Source organism: Magallana gigas, chromosome 8 (assembly GCF_963853765.1).
Source record: "Magallana gigas chromosome 8, xbMagGiga1.1, whole genome shotgun sequence".
Classification (NCBI taxonomy): domain Eukaryota; kingdom Metazoa; phylum Mollusca; class Bivalvia; order Ostreida; family Ostreidae; genus Magallana; species Magallana gigas.
In genome coordinates this window covers 42,727,295-42,743,315 of record NC_088860.1, presented here as the reverse complement: position 1 = coordinate 42,743,315, position 16,021 = coordinate 42,727,295, and the positions used below count along the sequence as shown (strand labels likewise).

Below are 16,021 nucleotides of genomic sequence, written 5' to 3'. Positions count from 1 at the left end.
TAAAAATAACCTAATACAAATGCAATCTAATTAAAATTAGACGTACAAGACTATAACTTTCATTGCATAGAAATCTAGAATAGAAATTTTGCAAAAATACCTAATAAGATAGCCTGTATATACACCATCCCAAGCACACAGTCACTTGTTTCTCCAACGTATTGTTTTGAGCAAACCGTACAGCTGATGAGATAAATGCAATTGTCTGCGCGGTGCGACCCATAATGGAACTTGTAAATCTGTTCGTGTCATTGCTGTACTTGCACAGTCTTTCCTCTGTATAAAGAAGGGAAAGATAAAAATATTACTTAGGAACAGGATATAATTGTCTTTTTTCTTTGTATCGCAAAAAGGGTTTTCTTGTCTTTTGTGGTTAACTCATAAATGCCTTAAATTTGGTACTATTTAGCATTTGCAGCCTCGAACACACGGATGAAATTAATATTTCTATATTCAGAGAACAGAGTCGTCAGTTTTTGGATAGTTTATTTTTAAGGAGAAACTTTGAAGCTTTTATATGGCCCCGGGGTCTGGTCCTCTTAACTCTGACATTTAAAAAAATTGTTAAAAAATTCAAATGTGAGGCATTTGCCTTATTTGCCTCCATTGCGCTAGGGCCGTGGCAGTGGCCGTATTGATTTTCATTTAGAAGACATAAGGTGGTATTTTTGATTTTCCATAATTATCATTTACCTATTCTGATTAATACAGGTTGTTTCATATCTTCATATTAATCACCCGAATTCTGCAAATATATGGCACATAAAATGACACCCCTTGAATGAGGAAGGGGAATGGTTGATTAGAGAACCACATGCAATACTGTCTGAAGGCTATTTAAAGAAGAATGAACTATTTCAATGCTACGTACTCTATCAGATAATGGTGCAAATTTGGACATTTAAAATCGCAATATGTGCAATCATGCGCATTCTTTGTGTTCGTTATGAAAACGACTAGAAAAACTATGCGTATGTAGTGGATCTTCGCTCAAACCGAAACAAAAACTAAATGTTTAAAAAAATCTGCTCAACGGTGAAACGAACGGCAATTCAGTAAAATTCAAACCGTAGTGTGTTAAATGGTAATAAAAAAATGTGCTTAACTTTTTATCACTAGATTTTAACACTGGCGTCGGAAGCAAATTGAAAGGGGGGGGTAGCTCTTCAGAAATATTGAAAGAAAAAAACCTAATTCCCATCATGAAAATCCTTATCCGTGGGGGTGGGGGGAGGGGGGGATAAACCTATACTTCCAAAACAAAAAAATCTTCCCTACCATCATTTTTTCCCCAAACTATGAAAATCCTAATCGGGGGGGGGGGGGGGGGGGGGGGGGGGGCTCGTATGACTTCAACTTCTCAATCTTTCAAAGATAAATTAATGAACAATTCTATTTCCTGCGAAAAGCTCCCCCCCCCCTATTGTTGAGTCAGGTTGGTACTGAAACTTTATCTTTGATTTGGGTAAAGTTTGGTAATATCTTTACTTATTGCAAAACAATATAAAGGATAGTTTCGAATCTATCTAATGCAAACTAATCAAAAAGCAACACAAAGTGCAATGTGTTGCAATTTACATGAACCAAAAAAAGAAAAAAACAAACAAACAAAACTAGCAAACCACGAATCTAATAACTTTGATAAACATTTTGATTGCAATAATAATCAGAATTTCAACAAAAATAAGTATTTGTGAGCTAAATACTGGTTTAAGAATAATAATGTCAATGAATTAAATGCATCGTCTGTTCCTTACTGTACATTATTTCATTTAAAATTTGTTCGATGTCAAAATGTTTATTAAGTAATTTTGTACAATAAATGTATACATTAGTTTCTAAATATTTCATAAAAGGATAATTAATTTTTTTTTAAAAGAGTAAAGTCCCGGGGGTCTGGATACTTGGGGTGGTCAGTACTGTCATCAAACACCTGTGATTATTCCATGTCGCACGAGAGTATTGTGGTAAATTATGGGCGTTATGGTGTATTTTTAGAAAATCACATTCGATTAAAAATAAAAGTGTGTGCTGATGCAGGTAGAAAATTGGTTCGAGATGAATTGCCATTGCAAACCTTGAACATGATTTACGCCCACACGTCAAAATTAAGTGAATCAAGTAAAAACGAAAGACTAATAATTGTTTCTATTCTTTTAATTTTTTATTTTTAAATACTTGTATATCAACAACAAACAGAAGGTGTACATATATGTATATTAAGATACAGAATGTAAATAAATAATAATGGACGGTGAACTAAGTTTTTAATGCTTTTGAACAACTCATGCCACAACGATCAATGAAACACACAGTCACGTCAATGAAACAGTAACAAATCCAGGAAGAAATTTACAGCATTGGAATATTAAGTTTATATTAAGTGTGCAGTTATATTAGGTAACATAAGCTATTTTAAATGAATAATTCCGCAATAATCTCCAGATTCTGGTCTGAAATAGAAGGAATCAATGAGAAGCTTCAGATTTATATGTTTCGAAAATGCTGTTGAATTGTGTTAAAAAAAACTGAGTAACAAGAACTCAAATATTTATTCAAACAAGGGAAATCATATTTCAACTCATTTTTTCAAAACTATAATTATCGTTTCAATTTGTGTAAAACGTAACAGTCACTATAAAATTTATCAAAATGCTTCACCATATACTGTAAGAAGTGAAACTGCAAAATTGTACACCTGCTTTATAAAAAACACAACTGCAAGAATTGGAAAACATGCAAATAAAATTTTAAAATCTATCTAGCCATGTCTTTAAACACCAGAAGTCAGTTTTCATCCAATCAGAACCATCTTTACAAAGTTTGTTCAGTGAAGCGCTTTGACCTCATTTTCCTCTTCACTTTCTCTATCTTCATCATCATCATCATCCATCAGTTCATCTTCTCTGTAAAAAAAAAAAAGAAGAGTGTGGATGCTGATAGAACATTGCAAATGCTCTTACTTTTTAAAATGTGTCAATCATTTAATATTTAGAGATTACAGGTAAATCTATAAAGTACGCGCTTATCTGAGAGAAAGGAAATCACCCTCAAACGGTATCTAATTAGAGAATTGATTCCCTATAATGCCCCTCTAAACAGATATGGTATCTTACATAAACATAAAAACATGAGGATTGGCAACTCAATCTACCATATGTACATGTCTACTGCTGTGACGTTACCCAGCTCCTGACTGGGGTTATTGAACTGGCCTGAGCCTTAAATAATAACACTAAGCCTAGAGTTAATACAATGGCCTGAGCCCAAGTTATTACACTGACCTGAGCCTTGAGTAATAACAATGAGCCTGAGTTATTACAATTACCCAAGCCTGGAGTTATTACACTGACCTGAGTCATAAGTAATAACATTGAGCCTGAGTTATTACACTGACCTGAGCCCTGTGTACTAACACTGAGCCTGAGTTATTACACTGAGCCTGAGTTATAACACTGAGCCTGAGTTATTACACTGAGCCTGAGTTATAACACTGAGCTAAATCTGGAGTTATTATAATGACCCGAGCCTGGAGTTATTACACTGACCTGAGCCTTGAGTAATAACACTGAGCCTGAGTTATTACACTGACCTGAGTTTTTACACTGAGCCTGAGTTTTTACACTGACCTGAGTCTGGAGTTATTACAATGACCTGAGCCTGGAGTAATTACAATGACCCGAGTTTTAAGTTATAACACTGACCTGAGCCTTGAGTAATAACACTGAGTCTGAGTTTTCTACACTGACCTGAGTTTTTACACTGAGCCTGAGTTTTTACACTGACCTGAGTCTGGAGTTATTACAATGACCTGAGCCTGGAGTAATTACAATGACCCGAGTTTTAAGTTATAACACTGACCTGAGCCTTGAGTAATAACACTGAGCCTGAGTTTTCTACACTGACCTGAGTTTTTACACTGACCTGAGCCCTGTGTACTAGCACTGAGCCTGAGTTATTACACTGAGCCTGAGTTTTTACACTGACCTGAGCCTGGAGTTATTACAATGACCCGAGTTTTAAGTTATAACACTAACCTGAGCCTTGAGTTGATGTCATAGCCCTGGTCCTGCTGACTCATTCTGCTGAAGGAGCGGCTACTTCCTGTGCTGCCCTCATCGTCTGTGTCCGGTAAGATACTCATTCGAGAAATTTGACCATCAGCTAGAAACAGTGGGGAAAAAATTAATGACTTTATAAAGACAAAATTAGTAAAAGACTATGCAATCATAAATATTTCCAAACACAAGAATGGTGATATTTCTTTCAAGATATGGCCTAAACCTTCATTATTTAATAACCCCTGTCTTTGTCTTCGTATAATAAAAGCTACCTCCCCCATCCCTCAAATACACAATGCACTTTACTTGTAAACCTCCCTTCCCTCCCCCAACATTTATATATTTAACTGTGACCCTGACTCTAGCTAACCCCCCCCCCCCCCCCCCCACATCACACACTTCACCTGAGACCCTGCCTGATTCCATGGCTGGCTACTCCTCCCCCACCTATCCCCCTACCTACCTTCCCCACACACAATTTACCTGTGTGACTCTGTCTGACTCCCAGGCTACCGACCCCTCCCCCCACCCACACTCTTACCCTGTAATTCTATGATTCTGAGGTCCCAACCCCCCCCCCCCACACACACACACACACACACACATCCATCCACCCACCCACACATTTTACCTGTGAGCCTCCCTGACTCCGAGGCCAGCTCCCACTCCAGTTTACTCAGACTCTCCTGGTCATCAATGTTCCGGCTCTCCTGGTCGCCCACAGTGTCGTAGGATGAGAGATCCTCCCCGTCCACAACTGTTAATTACAGGTATTACAAGCAGGTGATAATGAAAGTGAATGTGATTGACAGCTATACTAACACACATGTACTTGTATAAGAAGGGAATGGATATTTTTAAAGCAAAATAAGTACAGTAACTTCTGGCTGTAGCAAAACTTATAGAAAGAGATACTAACTTTAATAAAAAACATTTGATAGTTTCCTTGCACAATTAGTCATCAACACATAAAAATGTATTTTCAAAAATATACCAATAGCCCTGGAAAGTGGTCTCTCTGAATCCTCTCCTCTTGGAGTTGCTCCCCCAACACGGGAGGAGGCTCTCTGGGACCTCGGAGTAGTTCCTGTTCCCGATCGACTGACCGCCCTTACCCCCTGCGGAACTAGCCCTCTACTGCTGGGACGTCCATCGAAAGTTGCAGAGGACTGAACATCAGAGGGTTCTACATCATCTGACCGATCCCTCCTGGGTGTCTCTAGTCTGGGAGTGAGGGTGTGGTGGGAAGACCGGCTCTTGGAGTGCCTGCTGGGTTGTCGGAAGCTCTTCTCCCCCTTGGGGGGTTCTGGTGACCTCTGATTGGTTGACAGGTGACTAGTATTTCTGGTAAACTCTGGCAGTGTGGAGTCTCGTAGCAAGGAGTCACTGCGACTTGGGGCTCTAAAATTAAATTAAAATTTATTTCTAGGCATTTCAGAGATAATGAGCTGCAACTAATTATTATATTACAATAATTTATGGATTGGCTCTTTTAAAAATTCTAATTGACAAAATACTTTTTGGCTTATATGTTTCTGTGCATCCATACGGAAGAATGGTAAAAGATCTCTGGATTATAAACTTATTTTACTTAAAGAAATAAGTTTTAGAAATGTTGACATTGAGAAAGAAACTTTCCCATGACTCTAACTAAACAAAACAGAGACCTTGGTGTAGGTGTTTCCATATCACTTCCATCTGTGCTGCCAGGGAAAACATTGGCATCCATGACCATGTCTATAGCATCTGTTTCCATGGGAACAGCTAGGGGGTCCTCTATGGGTTCAATCTGCACTAGTTCCTCTGGCACGTTGTCCGCTAGACTACTGTCTGGTCTCCAGGAGCGCGGGGCCATCTGATACACTGCAAATACATAAAACAAAATCCTCAAGCTACTTCTGATTCTGTAAAACATGTAAATTCATTCAGCTGGCCTAACAAAACTTCCTAAAACTAATTAATAAATGCCTTTGTTCCCCCATCCATGCCAAAATAAAACTCTGATCTGCATTTTCTTCTTCAGAAGCAGGAAATAGATGCATGGTTAGCAAATGAGCAATATTAACTATTGATAAACATGCCAAAAATAACCATAGCCTTTTTTTTTTACTTTTAGATATCATCTAATTGCTTGGCATATAACATATGTTTATTCCCAATTAAACATGAGGAATTAAAACCCATAAAATTTTTAATAAACATCCCTAGTAGATATTTTAAATTTTCTTACTATTTTCCTGACAGTTTGCACACAAAACGAATTTGAATTTTACCAAAAAATTGGACAGGTGCTCACGGTTTTATATACTCTCGCAATTTGATACAAATAACGGCATAATTGAACAATTTTAAAAGTACTGGCATAAAGTAGGGAAACTACGGTACACTTCACTTTAACAACACACAACCTTACAACCCAGCCCCTCTGTCATAAACACCCACACTAAGCAAGCCTCAGATAACTTACACTGATTGCTGACTTTCATCTTGTCTCCCTTGGCACTTTTTGCTCTGGACGGGGTCATGACCCTGTCTTGTTGAACAGGGGTCACTCCGATCATGAACAGCTCTTCCAAGGGAACACTTCGTTGAACTTGAACCTCAGCTGACATCTGGGCCACCATACTGAGAGCTTCACTGGGAGCCTTTGTCAGAACACCCTCTCTGTACAGACATCAAGACATCTCTTTATTTATACTTATTTCTTTTTACATATTAACTGACTAGCATTTGGCAGGCTGAATCAAGTGCTTTAAATCATTTTTAGTAACTGTGGAATCATTAGAACTCGTGGTGGCTTAATTTTTGTGGTATTTGTGGGTAACCCTTCTCCACAAATTTACATCCTTGACAAAAACAAATTTTGAAAAAGATGTTTTTTACTTAAACTGAAAACTGACACATCCACAAAATTACATCCTCACGAATAAGCAGTTAACTTACAATCCACAAAAATTGGCCCCAACGAAATTAAATGATTCAACAGTAATCTCGGGATCTGGCAAACTCAGATTCAAAAGTTTGCTTTAGAAAATTCAACCCTTTGTATTTATTTCTATAGCATAACAATTAAAAATAAAATACCATAAGAAAGCACAATTAATTTTAATCTATCTGTGTCATGCATCTACAAAGCTTATACATTTCAACCACAAAATTTGACAACAAAACATAAATCAATTCATTCAGTACCTATAATCATTTACAGACCAAGGGCTTTCGATATACATGTACGATTTATTAAACAGCATATTAACAAATATATCATACCCTTCCATCCATGAGCCGGCCCTACTACCGGCCCGACTTCCTGCGCGACTCCTGGTCCCTGATCCAGGTCTCTGAGACTCTTGGCGACTCTTGGCTCTGCTTGACGGCGGTCGGGATTTCCCAGAGACGGGTCGGACCTTGCCTGACTTGACCCTTGCCTCTGTTTGGTCCTGACTCCTGTCCTTGACCTTTCCTGACCCCAGTCTATCCTCCATCCTGGTTGGTGGTTTGCTTGACCTGTTTTCTGGAGAGGTATTGATGTTGTCCTCCATGTTGGGTGTTGTGCGGCGAGTTGAAGACTTTGGTGGTTTACTGTTTCTTTGGCTTTCTCTCTCACTCTCTCTATTGGTAATGCTTTCTCTAGTTTTTTCTCTACTCATTTCTCTAATGCTGTCTCTAGTTTTCTCTCTCATGTCATCTCTATCACTCTCTATAAATCTGTCCCTAGCACTATTTCTGGCAGTATCTCTTGCACTGTAAATGAAAAATATTTTACACTGTAAAAAAAAATTACCTTCATCATTTGGTAAAATTTAGTCCAATTAAATAAAATTCAGTACATGTGTGACTTTACTGAAATTAATATGTTTCATACAAAGCTCTTTTATTTTTAATATTTGTTTCTGACCTTTCTTTTGCAGTCCATGCCTCGAGATCACTGGATTCTTGGACCATAAACTGAGTGGTCTCTTCAATGGTCGGATTTGTCTGAAAACAATGGAAAATGGTCATTTATCTATCAGAGATTTATATTGTCATTAAAAAGGTTTAAAGCTAGATTTCTGGCCAACATATCCACCACATCCCTAAGGGGTCAAATTCAACACTTAACCCAAGTACCAGCAGAACTGTATTTAGAAGAAATAACTCATTTGAATATTTCTTATAATATGGTAACATAACATACATATATAATGCAGAATTGCACCAGAACTAGTGTTTAAAGTAATATTTTTCTAAATGATTGACTGATTTTTTTCTTATTCAGAAAACCATGTTTTGAACTTACTGTCACAGAGTCTAGTTCAATGATAGAAATATTATCCTCATCGTGGCGAGGTTTTCCCCCATTTGTATTGGCAGCCATCTTTGACAGTTCATAAAGGGCATTGAAATTTACTCTCTCTTCATCTTAAAAAAAAACATTGGAAAATGATATCAAATTTATATGGTTATAGTCTACTTTTTTTCAATTTCAAGTTTCTGTAGTGTGCATTCCAAAATTTGAAAGGCATGCATATTTTTATGGTCAAGATCAGTAAAACAAAATCTCAATGTGTTCAATCTGTCTTGAAACAGAGAGAGTTTCAAGGACTTGATCTTATATTGCAAATGCTAATCTTTTATCAATTTTAGGAAATTTTCTAAAATCTTAATCAACATGTATCCCCCTCCCCTATCCACTGAGGATATTTTTCTGACAAATAAATCATCATGTATCTACTATCCAAGTTTCCTATTGCTTATGTTATCTCATAATGTCAAAAACAAGTAACTTTGAGGAAGACAGACCAGTTAATAAATTCTCACCTTCCATTTCCTCATCTTGCTCCTCATTGTCTCCCTGAGGATAAGCCTCAATACGAGGAGTTTGCTGACTTCGAGGTGTGAAGGGCATCTCTACCTCACTGTGGCTGTCCTCGGGCATGGACTGGAAGTTAAGCCTTGGGGTAGGGGGCAGGCTCAGCCTGGGGGTGTCAGACTTGTCCACGTCGGTCCTCCGGTGCTTCTTGATGAGGAGGCGCTCGGCGTAACTGAGGTTGGAGGAGAACTTGATCTCCACAGGGGGAGGTTTCTTGGTTTCTGTTCCACTGTCAATGCCTACAGGAGCTGTCTGACCTACAACATTAAGAAAGTGGAAGTGTTATAACCACTAAATCTCACTGAATGTGTCATTGAAAAGATAACTGGTAATAATTCATCAAGCCAGACTCTCCACCAACCAGTTATTGAAACCTTTACCAGCAAACGCAACAGATAATTCTGGTGTGTGTATGGTTACTTTGGACAAACAAATAAACTTACGAGGTGTTTCTACTTTGAGGACCTGTGGTTGTCGCGGGGTCTCGCTGGCTGGTTCCCCTCCCTCCGATTTCCCAGTTCTCCAGGCGGCCAAGGCCTGCTGAAATGAGGCAGCACTCTCCGCCTCGTTATAATTCCCTGTGAACAAGGACGGTCCATCAAACGAACCACTGGCACCCTCAGGACTGTTTCTGCCGTGATCATCAAACTAAAAAAGAATCCATTACATTGTATTAAAACTGAATGATCTCAAATTGAGTTTTCTTTCTATATAAAAGATGGGGACAGGGAAGAATTGCAGAGATCAAAGCTACAAACATTTGAAAAATGAGTATAGTTTTACAGTCTCTTTGAGCCCAAAAAAAATTGCTAGTGGTTAAGAAGAACAAATATTTTGATTTAAAAAATTCATTCATTTGAAATATCGGTACTTACACGGACTCTGTTGATTGCAGAGTTTGTGGGGTGGATCGCACCTTCAGAGGGGTAACTATCAAAGTTTTCTGAGGAATGAGTGTCATAGTCCCTGAAAAATTGAGAAATATTCCACTGTTTAAATTTTTGAGAGTTAAAAAAAAATCCTTTGGTTATTTTGTACCATTACTCAGGGTTGTCTCTAAGACCTGGGAGGTGGGGAATTCCCACACCTATAATGCCTTAATTACCCAGCTATTATTGCATTTCAAACACAATGTAGCTATAGGAAAACCCCCAAACCCCTTGCTACTTTTTCATTTCTACTTCTACTTCAATTTTTAGAGACAACCCTGATTACTAGTACATGCAATTGAATTTACTTCGAAAAAATTGAAAAATTCAAAATCTTAAAATTTCATAACCGGTCTGATTGAAGTAGACATAAAAATATATATATATATATCTGGAATTATAGTAATTACCCATTGCCATTAGTGACAGGAGGAGCGGGGCGGGGAGACATACACTGTCTGGGGCCGGTCGCCTGGAGAGAGAGAATTTTGTGATAAAAAAAGAAAACTTTACATGTAACTATAAATTCCTTTCACGCAAATCTGCCATTTAATATCTAATTGCAGGAATATCAAATTGTGATCAATCAAGCACCAAGCTTTTGCTATAATTTAATGTAGTCAACAACTGTCATATAAATAAAAGCAATATTTCAAAACCCACTAGGAGTGCTTCTTACAATTTGATCTACACAGATATTAATTCTTTACATTTAATTAGGAATCTAGAGTACTGAACCATCGCAATTGGAACTACACCCGGTACATGTTCATGAAAACTTAGACAATGTTGAAATCAGTCAGTTAGACTAAGAATAATTAATATTGTTAAAAATTGTGTTAACGCATGTAACTGAGAATATATCGGATACCACTACTTCCCTAAAACTTCATGTAATTAAGTGACAATTAAACAAGGTTAAAATCAATACGGAGCAGTTAGGCTCAGAATAATGTGATAAATATATATATAATTTGTAGAGTCATTTTAATTTTGCATTAATCAAAGTTTTTTTCTTGAACCCATTGAGTTTTAAGCAAAATTTAAGGTTTGAAAGAGTTTAAATAATTTATGTTATTGATATAGTGATTTTAGACAAACGGCTTACAAAAAACATGGTGTACCATATTGTTACCGATCCCATGAATTTCAATTTACTCACAGATACAGGGAGGGACCGGTGTTTCTTCAGGGCACCTTTCAGATGGAACGCAGTGAAACATCCAGGACAATACAGCTCCGAGCACTGAACACACGACTGTAAAGAAATCAATTTAATATATTCTATAGGTATTTTGATATACTGGTAAAAATAATTATTGTTAGACTACTTCACAAAAGATTGATTGTTCTAACTTAAAAATTCTAAGTCTTACACTCGGTTTCCTTCAACTAGTTTGGTATATATTTAGTGTAATTTCAAATGCTTATTTCACTGTATAAAATGCTTTAATTTGAGAATAATACATCAACAGTTTTATTGAGATCTTACCACTGCTGCCTTTTTCTCCTCGCATTGACCACATTTGGGACCCTTGACCTTTTGTCTAGGGGTCAAGGACACTTCCTGTTTGGCAATGTAGGCCATTGTTCCTGGCTGACTTGGTCTCTCTGGAATATCTAAATAACAAACAGGAGGTTGTAATATTGTGTTTTGTCATGAAAGTCAGAAGTAGGTGTAATTATTATTTATAATATGTCGAATGTATTCTAAATTGATCATCATATTATATATTTATTAGCTAGTACGTGAAAAATTTCGTAAAAATTCAAAACAAGTTGATATAGTTGATATAAAAAAACTTAGAAATTTGATATAAATCAGTTATTAACATATAAAGAATCATAAAATTAATACCAAGAGGTGTGTCTTTTAGAATTTTCACTTTCTTTTTGCCAGAACTCTGAAATAAAAAGAAAATAAAAATATGTAAAAACAAGCTTGAAAACACACTATATATACTATATATAAAAGAAATTCAAGTTGAACTTTCCACTGTGTGACAGCCTTATTAAGTACGTGCCATGTTTACCTTTGATGATGACGAGGATGAAGGCTTGTTTAATACGTCGGTCGCGTACGAGTTCAGGTTCCCTGTCTGACCCCGAGACCAGTACCCTCCTCCCTGTCTCCTGGAGACACAATAAAACAGCTCATATTTTACTCAAGTTATCTACATTGTTGGGCTGTCACAATGCAACCAGATCGATCTCCAACACAGAAGATCTCAAAGGGTATAATGTACTATATATGTTTTTCATTTGGCTGTGTATAAATCATTTTAGGGTTTTTGGTGGAAAACCACTTACGCTAAATCAAGCACGTTGTTATATGCCATTCATATATGTGTTAGAAAAGGAACAATCAGAAATATGCTAATTCAAATCCATGCTAACTTGTTCAAAATTTATTTTCTGCCAAATATCACACTTGCTAGACAAAATATGTTAGAACATTTAAAATGAGTTCTTCTTAATTTGGCTGGATCTTTACCATAAAAAACTTGATGATTAAATACTGTGTGCAACGTAAGCATTCAATATAAATATGTAAGAGTAATGTTACCGGTATATCATTTTAACATTTATATGTGTAGTTTAAATGTTTATATTTATTGACAATGTATACTGTAATAAACTAATGATTTTACTGTTAAGACTGATTCAAGTAAGTCTTACTCTCTTTCCTCCTTTTCTTTGTTCATCGCCAGTCTAAGCTCAGCCAGTCTCTCCTCCATCTTTCTGCTCTCAGTCTCAAGCTTACGAGTCTCATCTCGAGCTCGTTTGACATTGCTGTTAATATAATTTTAAAATTCTGAAATTCTAAAGCAGTGTAAATCAATGAATCTCGTTCTTTCTGTACTCTGATATTTATTTGTTTTTGCATATTCAGAGCATATATACTATTATAATAGATAAATCAAGCTACTAGGCAAAGCCTATATACGACTTTTTGATTCTATTAAAAAAAATTCAAACATAATAATTTACATGATACATGTAGTTCATATGTAATAAGAGATTATTTCCATAGTATATACATGTACATAATAGAGATTATCTTGAGTTTACTTCCACTAGCTAATAAAATATTGAAAGTAGTATCATTTTCTTTGAATATTACTCTGACAGTAATTCAACATGTTATAAGGATTTATATAGGTTCTTTTCAAAATAGACTCATTTGTAGATTTAAAATTCTTATCATTGCCTCAAATAAAAATAACATGCATTACCCATGACAATGTCTTTTGCTTATTTTTCAAAAGGAATCTAGGAATAAAGTTTGACTGATACATTATTGTAATAACTATAAGACTGTTACAAAAAGGTACTAATTTAACATTGACTCAGAAATGTAGAAGAGAACAGTTTAAAAATAGTTTAGATATAGAGTACCGACCAGACCAAACCTAACACCAGAGGAGACCCCAAATAAACCGGCGCGGCCCTTGGTTTACTTTTAGGTTTTACTCTGGGTTTACTCAGGGTCTGCTTTTTGAAAATTTGTTTCCACTCGGGGTTTACTTTGGGTTTACTTAAGGTTTGCTTTTGGGGTCCACCTTATGCATGGAAGTGACTAAAGCAGACAAGTTTTTCATATCACCATCTTATACCCCCTGTAATTCCTGCCCCATGTATACTGTGGAATCATCATTGATTGTGAGGGACCAATGTTCATGGCTTTCCTCGGTAACCCTTGCCCTTGAATTCATCCCCATGAATGTATATATATATATATCTATATATACAAGCATTTGTTTAATATTTATTTATGAAATAGAACTTAATTGCTACAAAAGAAATTACGTCCCCAGAAACCAGAAAATCTTTTGGCTATAATACCCATAAACACTGACCCCCACAAACAAAAATGATTCTACAGTATTCCAAAAACACATGTAGCGTCTGCTTTCAGGGGTCTATATGTACTTCTGATCGGGGTTTACCCGGTACTGGCTCTGTGTCCACTCTAGGTTTACTTTGGGTTTACTCTGGGTCTGCACTAGTAAACCCCAAGCAGACCCCGAAAGTAAATCCATGGTTTAGTTGGTGTCTACTTCCTGTTAGGTTTGGTCTGATCGGTACTGTACATATACCGCGTATACATGTATATATTGTGCAACTGCAGATTTAAGATTCTTTAGCATACACTATAAAAGTCCATATAGTGAAGAATGCATGACCATCTGCATGTACATAGGATTTCAATTAAATGAAATCAATAACTGAATTAATGATAATCTACAAGTTGTGAATTACTTTTTATACAACACAGCATGCTCTGTATGAACTATACACCAGCAGCACAAACTTCCTGAAGCCATGCTTGTAGTGATGTTATACCAACACAAACTTCAAAGTACAAAGAGTACATGTACTATACCACTACTTCTTGAACTTTGCATATGCTACACATAGCTGTGGAATATGAAGACTTGTCCATGCAAATGTTTTTGAATAGCAATGAGTGTTTTGCTAAACAGAAGATTTTCTTGAATAATTTCTTTATTACCACTAGGACACATAATACACATTTTCTCCAGATACTTACTGAAACCGTGACCTATATATACAATTATTGACCATAAAAATAATTTTTTTTTCAATCAAATATGAAGGATTTTTTCTAAAGCTACTGGCATCAGGTAACAAAACTTATTAAGGTATAAGAGAGTACAATGGCAGTCAAAGGAAAGGTCTCAGTATTATTGATTTGATTATAATCATTTTATTAATTTACATTGATTATTCTTTAAAGTATAAGAAAACTAAGAATTCCTTCATTAAATCGTATTTAAATATGATCCGTAAATCATTGATTTTACAAAATTGGAATATGTTCATTCTATAACAAAAGAAATTCATTTACAAAAATAAATTAAGGTGATCTTATTATCTGATTTAGTTTGAAGCATCATATTTTACTTACTGTTGTTTTAGTCGGAAAGAAATATCTTCCTTAGATCGGGTGTTAGTGTTAAATCCAAATGACATGATGGAATGGAAGTTCTGCTGTTATAGGCAAAAAATAAAAAAATAAAGTAAAATGAATATCCAGAGAAATTTATGATTATCATCACCTGACTTCAGGTTAACTTAACTAAATAAGTCGATGTAAGAACATATCACATCTTATAATTAAATTTTTCACTGAAATATAGTTAAGTCGGCATTTAAGTAAATTCGAGCTGAATGAATTCTGCTTTCCCGGGTGTTTTCTGCTACTTATTTCATTATTCCTGTTGGACATAAAAGTCTAATTCATAACTTAAACATTTTAAAAAAATAATTCTTACTTAATCTGGACCAAAACAGCAGTTATTTTGGTGTGAGCAAGTCCTAGCACCTTGTTAACATGGTAAACAAATACAGAATGCAATCTCGAACGAGATCTCGCGATAAGATGAAATCTCGCGTCTCGGAAAAAACGGTACTAAATTATCTTGTCCCCTGGTTATTTGGCCCCAGGTTCTGAAATTGAAAAAAAAAACAAGCAAACAAATGCATTAACAGTATATACGCACTAATCGTATTTTTATATTATAACATTTCAAGTGGTCGAGAAATTCTTTTCTTCAAATTTTGAGTTATTGAAAGATTGTTGACTTTGTCACATTTGATAATTTTGAGTTACTGTATATATATAGGATATATGAGCTACTGATCGAAGCTAGCTATACTTTCATGCACAGCAACCTTAATCATTACTGACTGTAGTGGTAATTGACAACATATCAATATTTCCACGAAGAATCCACGTTTCTTTGTGTGTTTTTTTTTTTTAAAGAAAATTGATAAGGCTTATGGATTGTAAACAAAATAAACAATTTTGGTCAATCTAAAGTTAAAATGAGTATATATGATAAAGAAACTTTTATATCGTAATGCGTGGATCCAGGATTTGTATATATCCAGGAGAGGAAAACCAATGGATATTAATATGTATGCCCCTCATTATCAAGGGCAGGGTAAGGGCTCGAGACATATATGGTGTTGCGTTTTTGGTTCATTTAATTGTTCGATCCTTTTTCCATCTCTCTATCCGTTTTCATATAGATCACAGCGTGCACTTAGATGACTTCTTCTTGAATGTACATGTATAACAAATTTACAAAAATCAACCTCTTAATAGGTATTAATAAAGAGCCCCCATGCACTGGTTCATACTGATCAAA

At 35.8% G+C, this 16,021-nt stretch overlaps 1 protein-coding gene across 1 annotated transcript; it reads right to left on the bottom strand.

Moving 5' to 3' along the window:
- Window positions 1–2,139: 2,139 nt before the first annotated feature.
- Window positions 2,140–15,300, bottom strand: LOC117690155 (serine/arginine repetitive matrix protein 1). Its single transcript, XM_034473506.2, has 20 exons — window positions 15,143–15,300; window positions 14,776–14,858; window positions 12,522–12,635; window positions 11,876–11,975; window positions 11,701–11,746; window positions 11,335–11,462; window positions 11,005–11,100; window positions 10,253–10,314; window positions 9,789–9,879; window positions 9,357–9,561; window positions 8,862–9,170; window positions 8,341–8,462; window positions 7,960–8,039; window positions 7,332–7,805; window positions 6,529–6,725; window positions 5,729–5,924; window positions 5,056–5,462; window positions 4,693–4,818; window positions 4,038–4,164; window positions 2,140–2,906 (listed from the first exon to the last, which is right to left on the bottom strand). The coding sequence occupies exons 2-20, from the start codon at window positions 14,838–14,840 to the stop codon at window positions 2,828–2,830; spliced, it is 3,024 nt and encodes a 1,007-aa protein (XP_034329397.2). The 5' UTR covers window positions 14,841–14,858; window positions 15,143–15,300; the 3' UTR covers window positions 2,140–2,827.
- Between the last annotated feature and the right edge of the window lie 721 nt (window positions 15,301–16,021).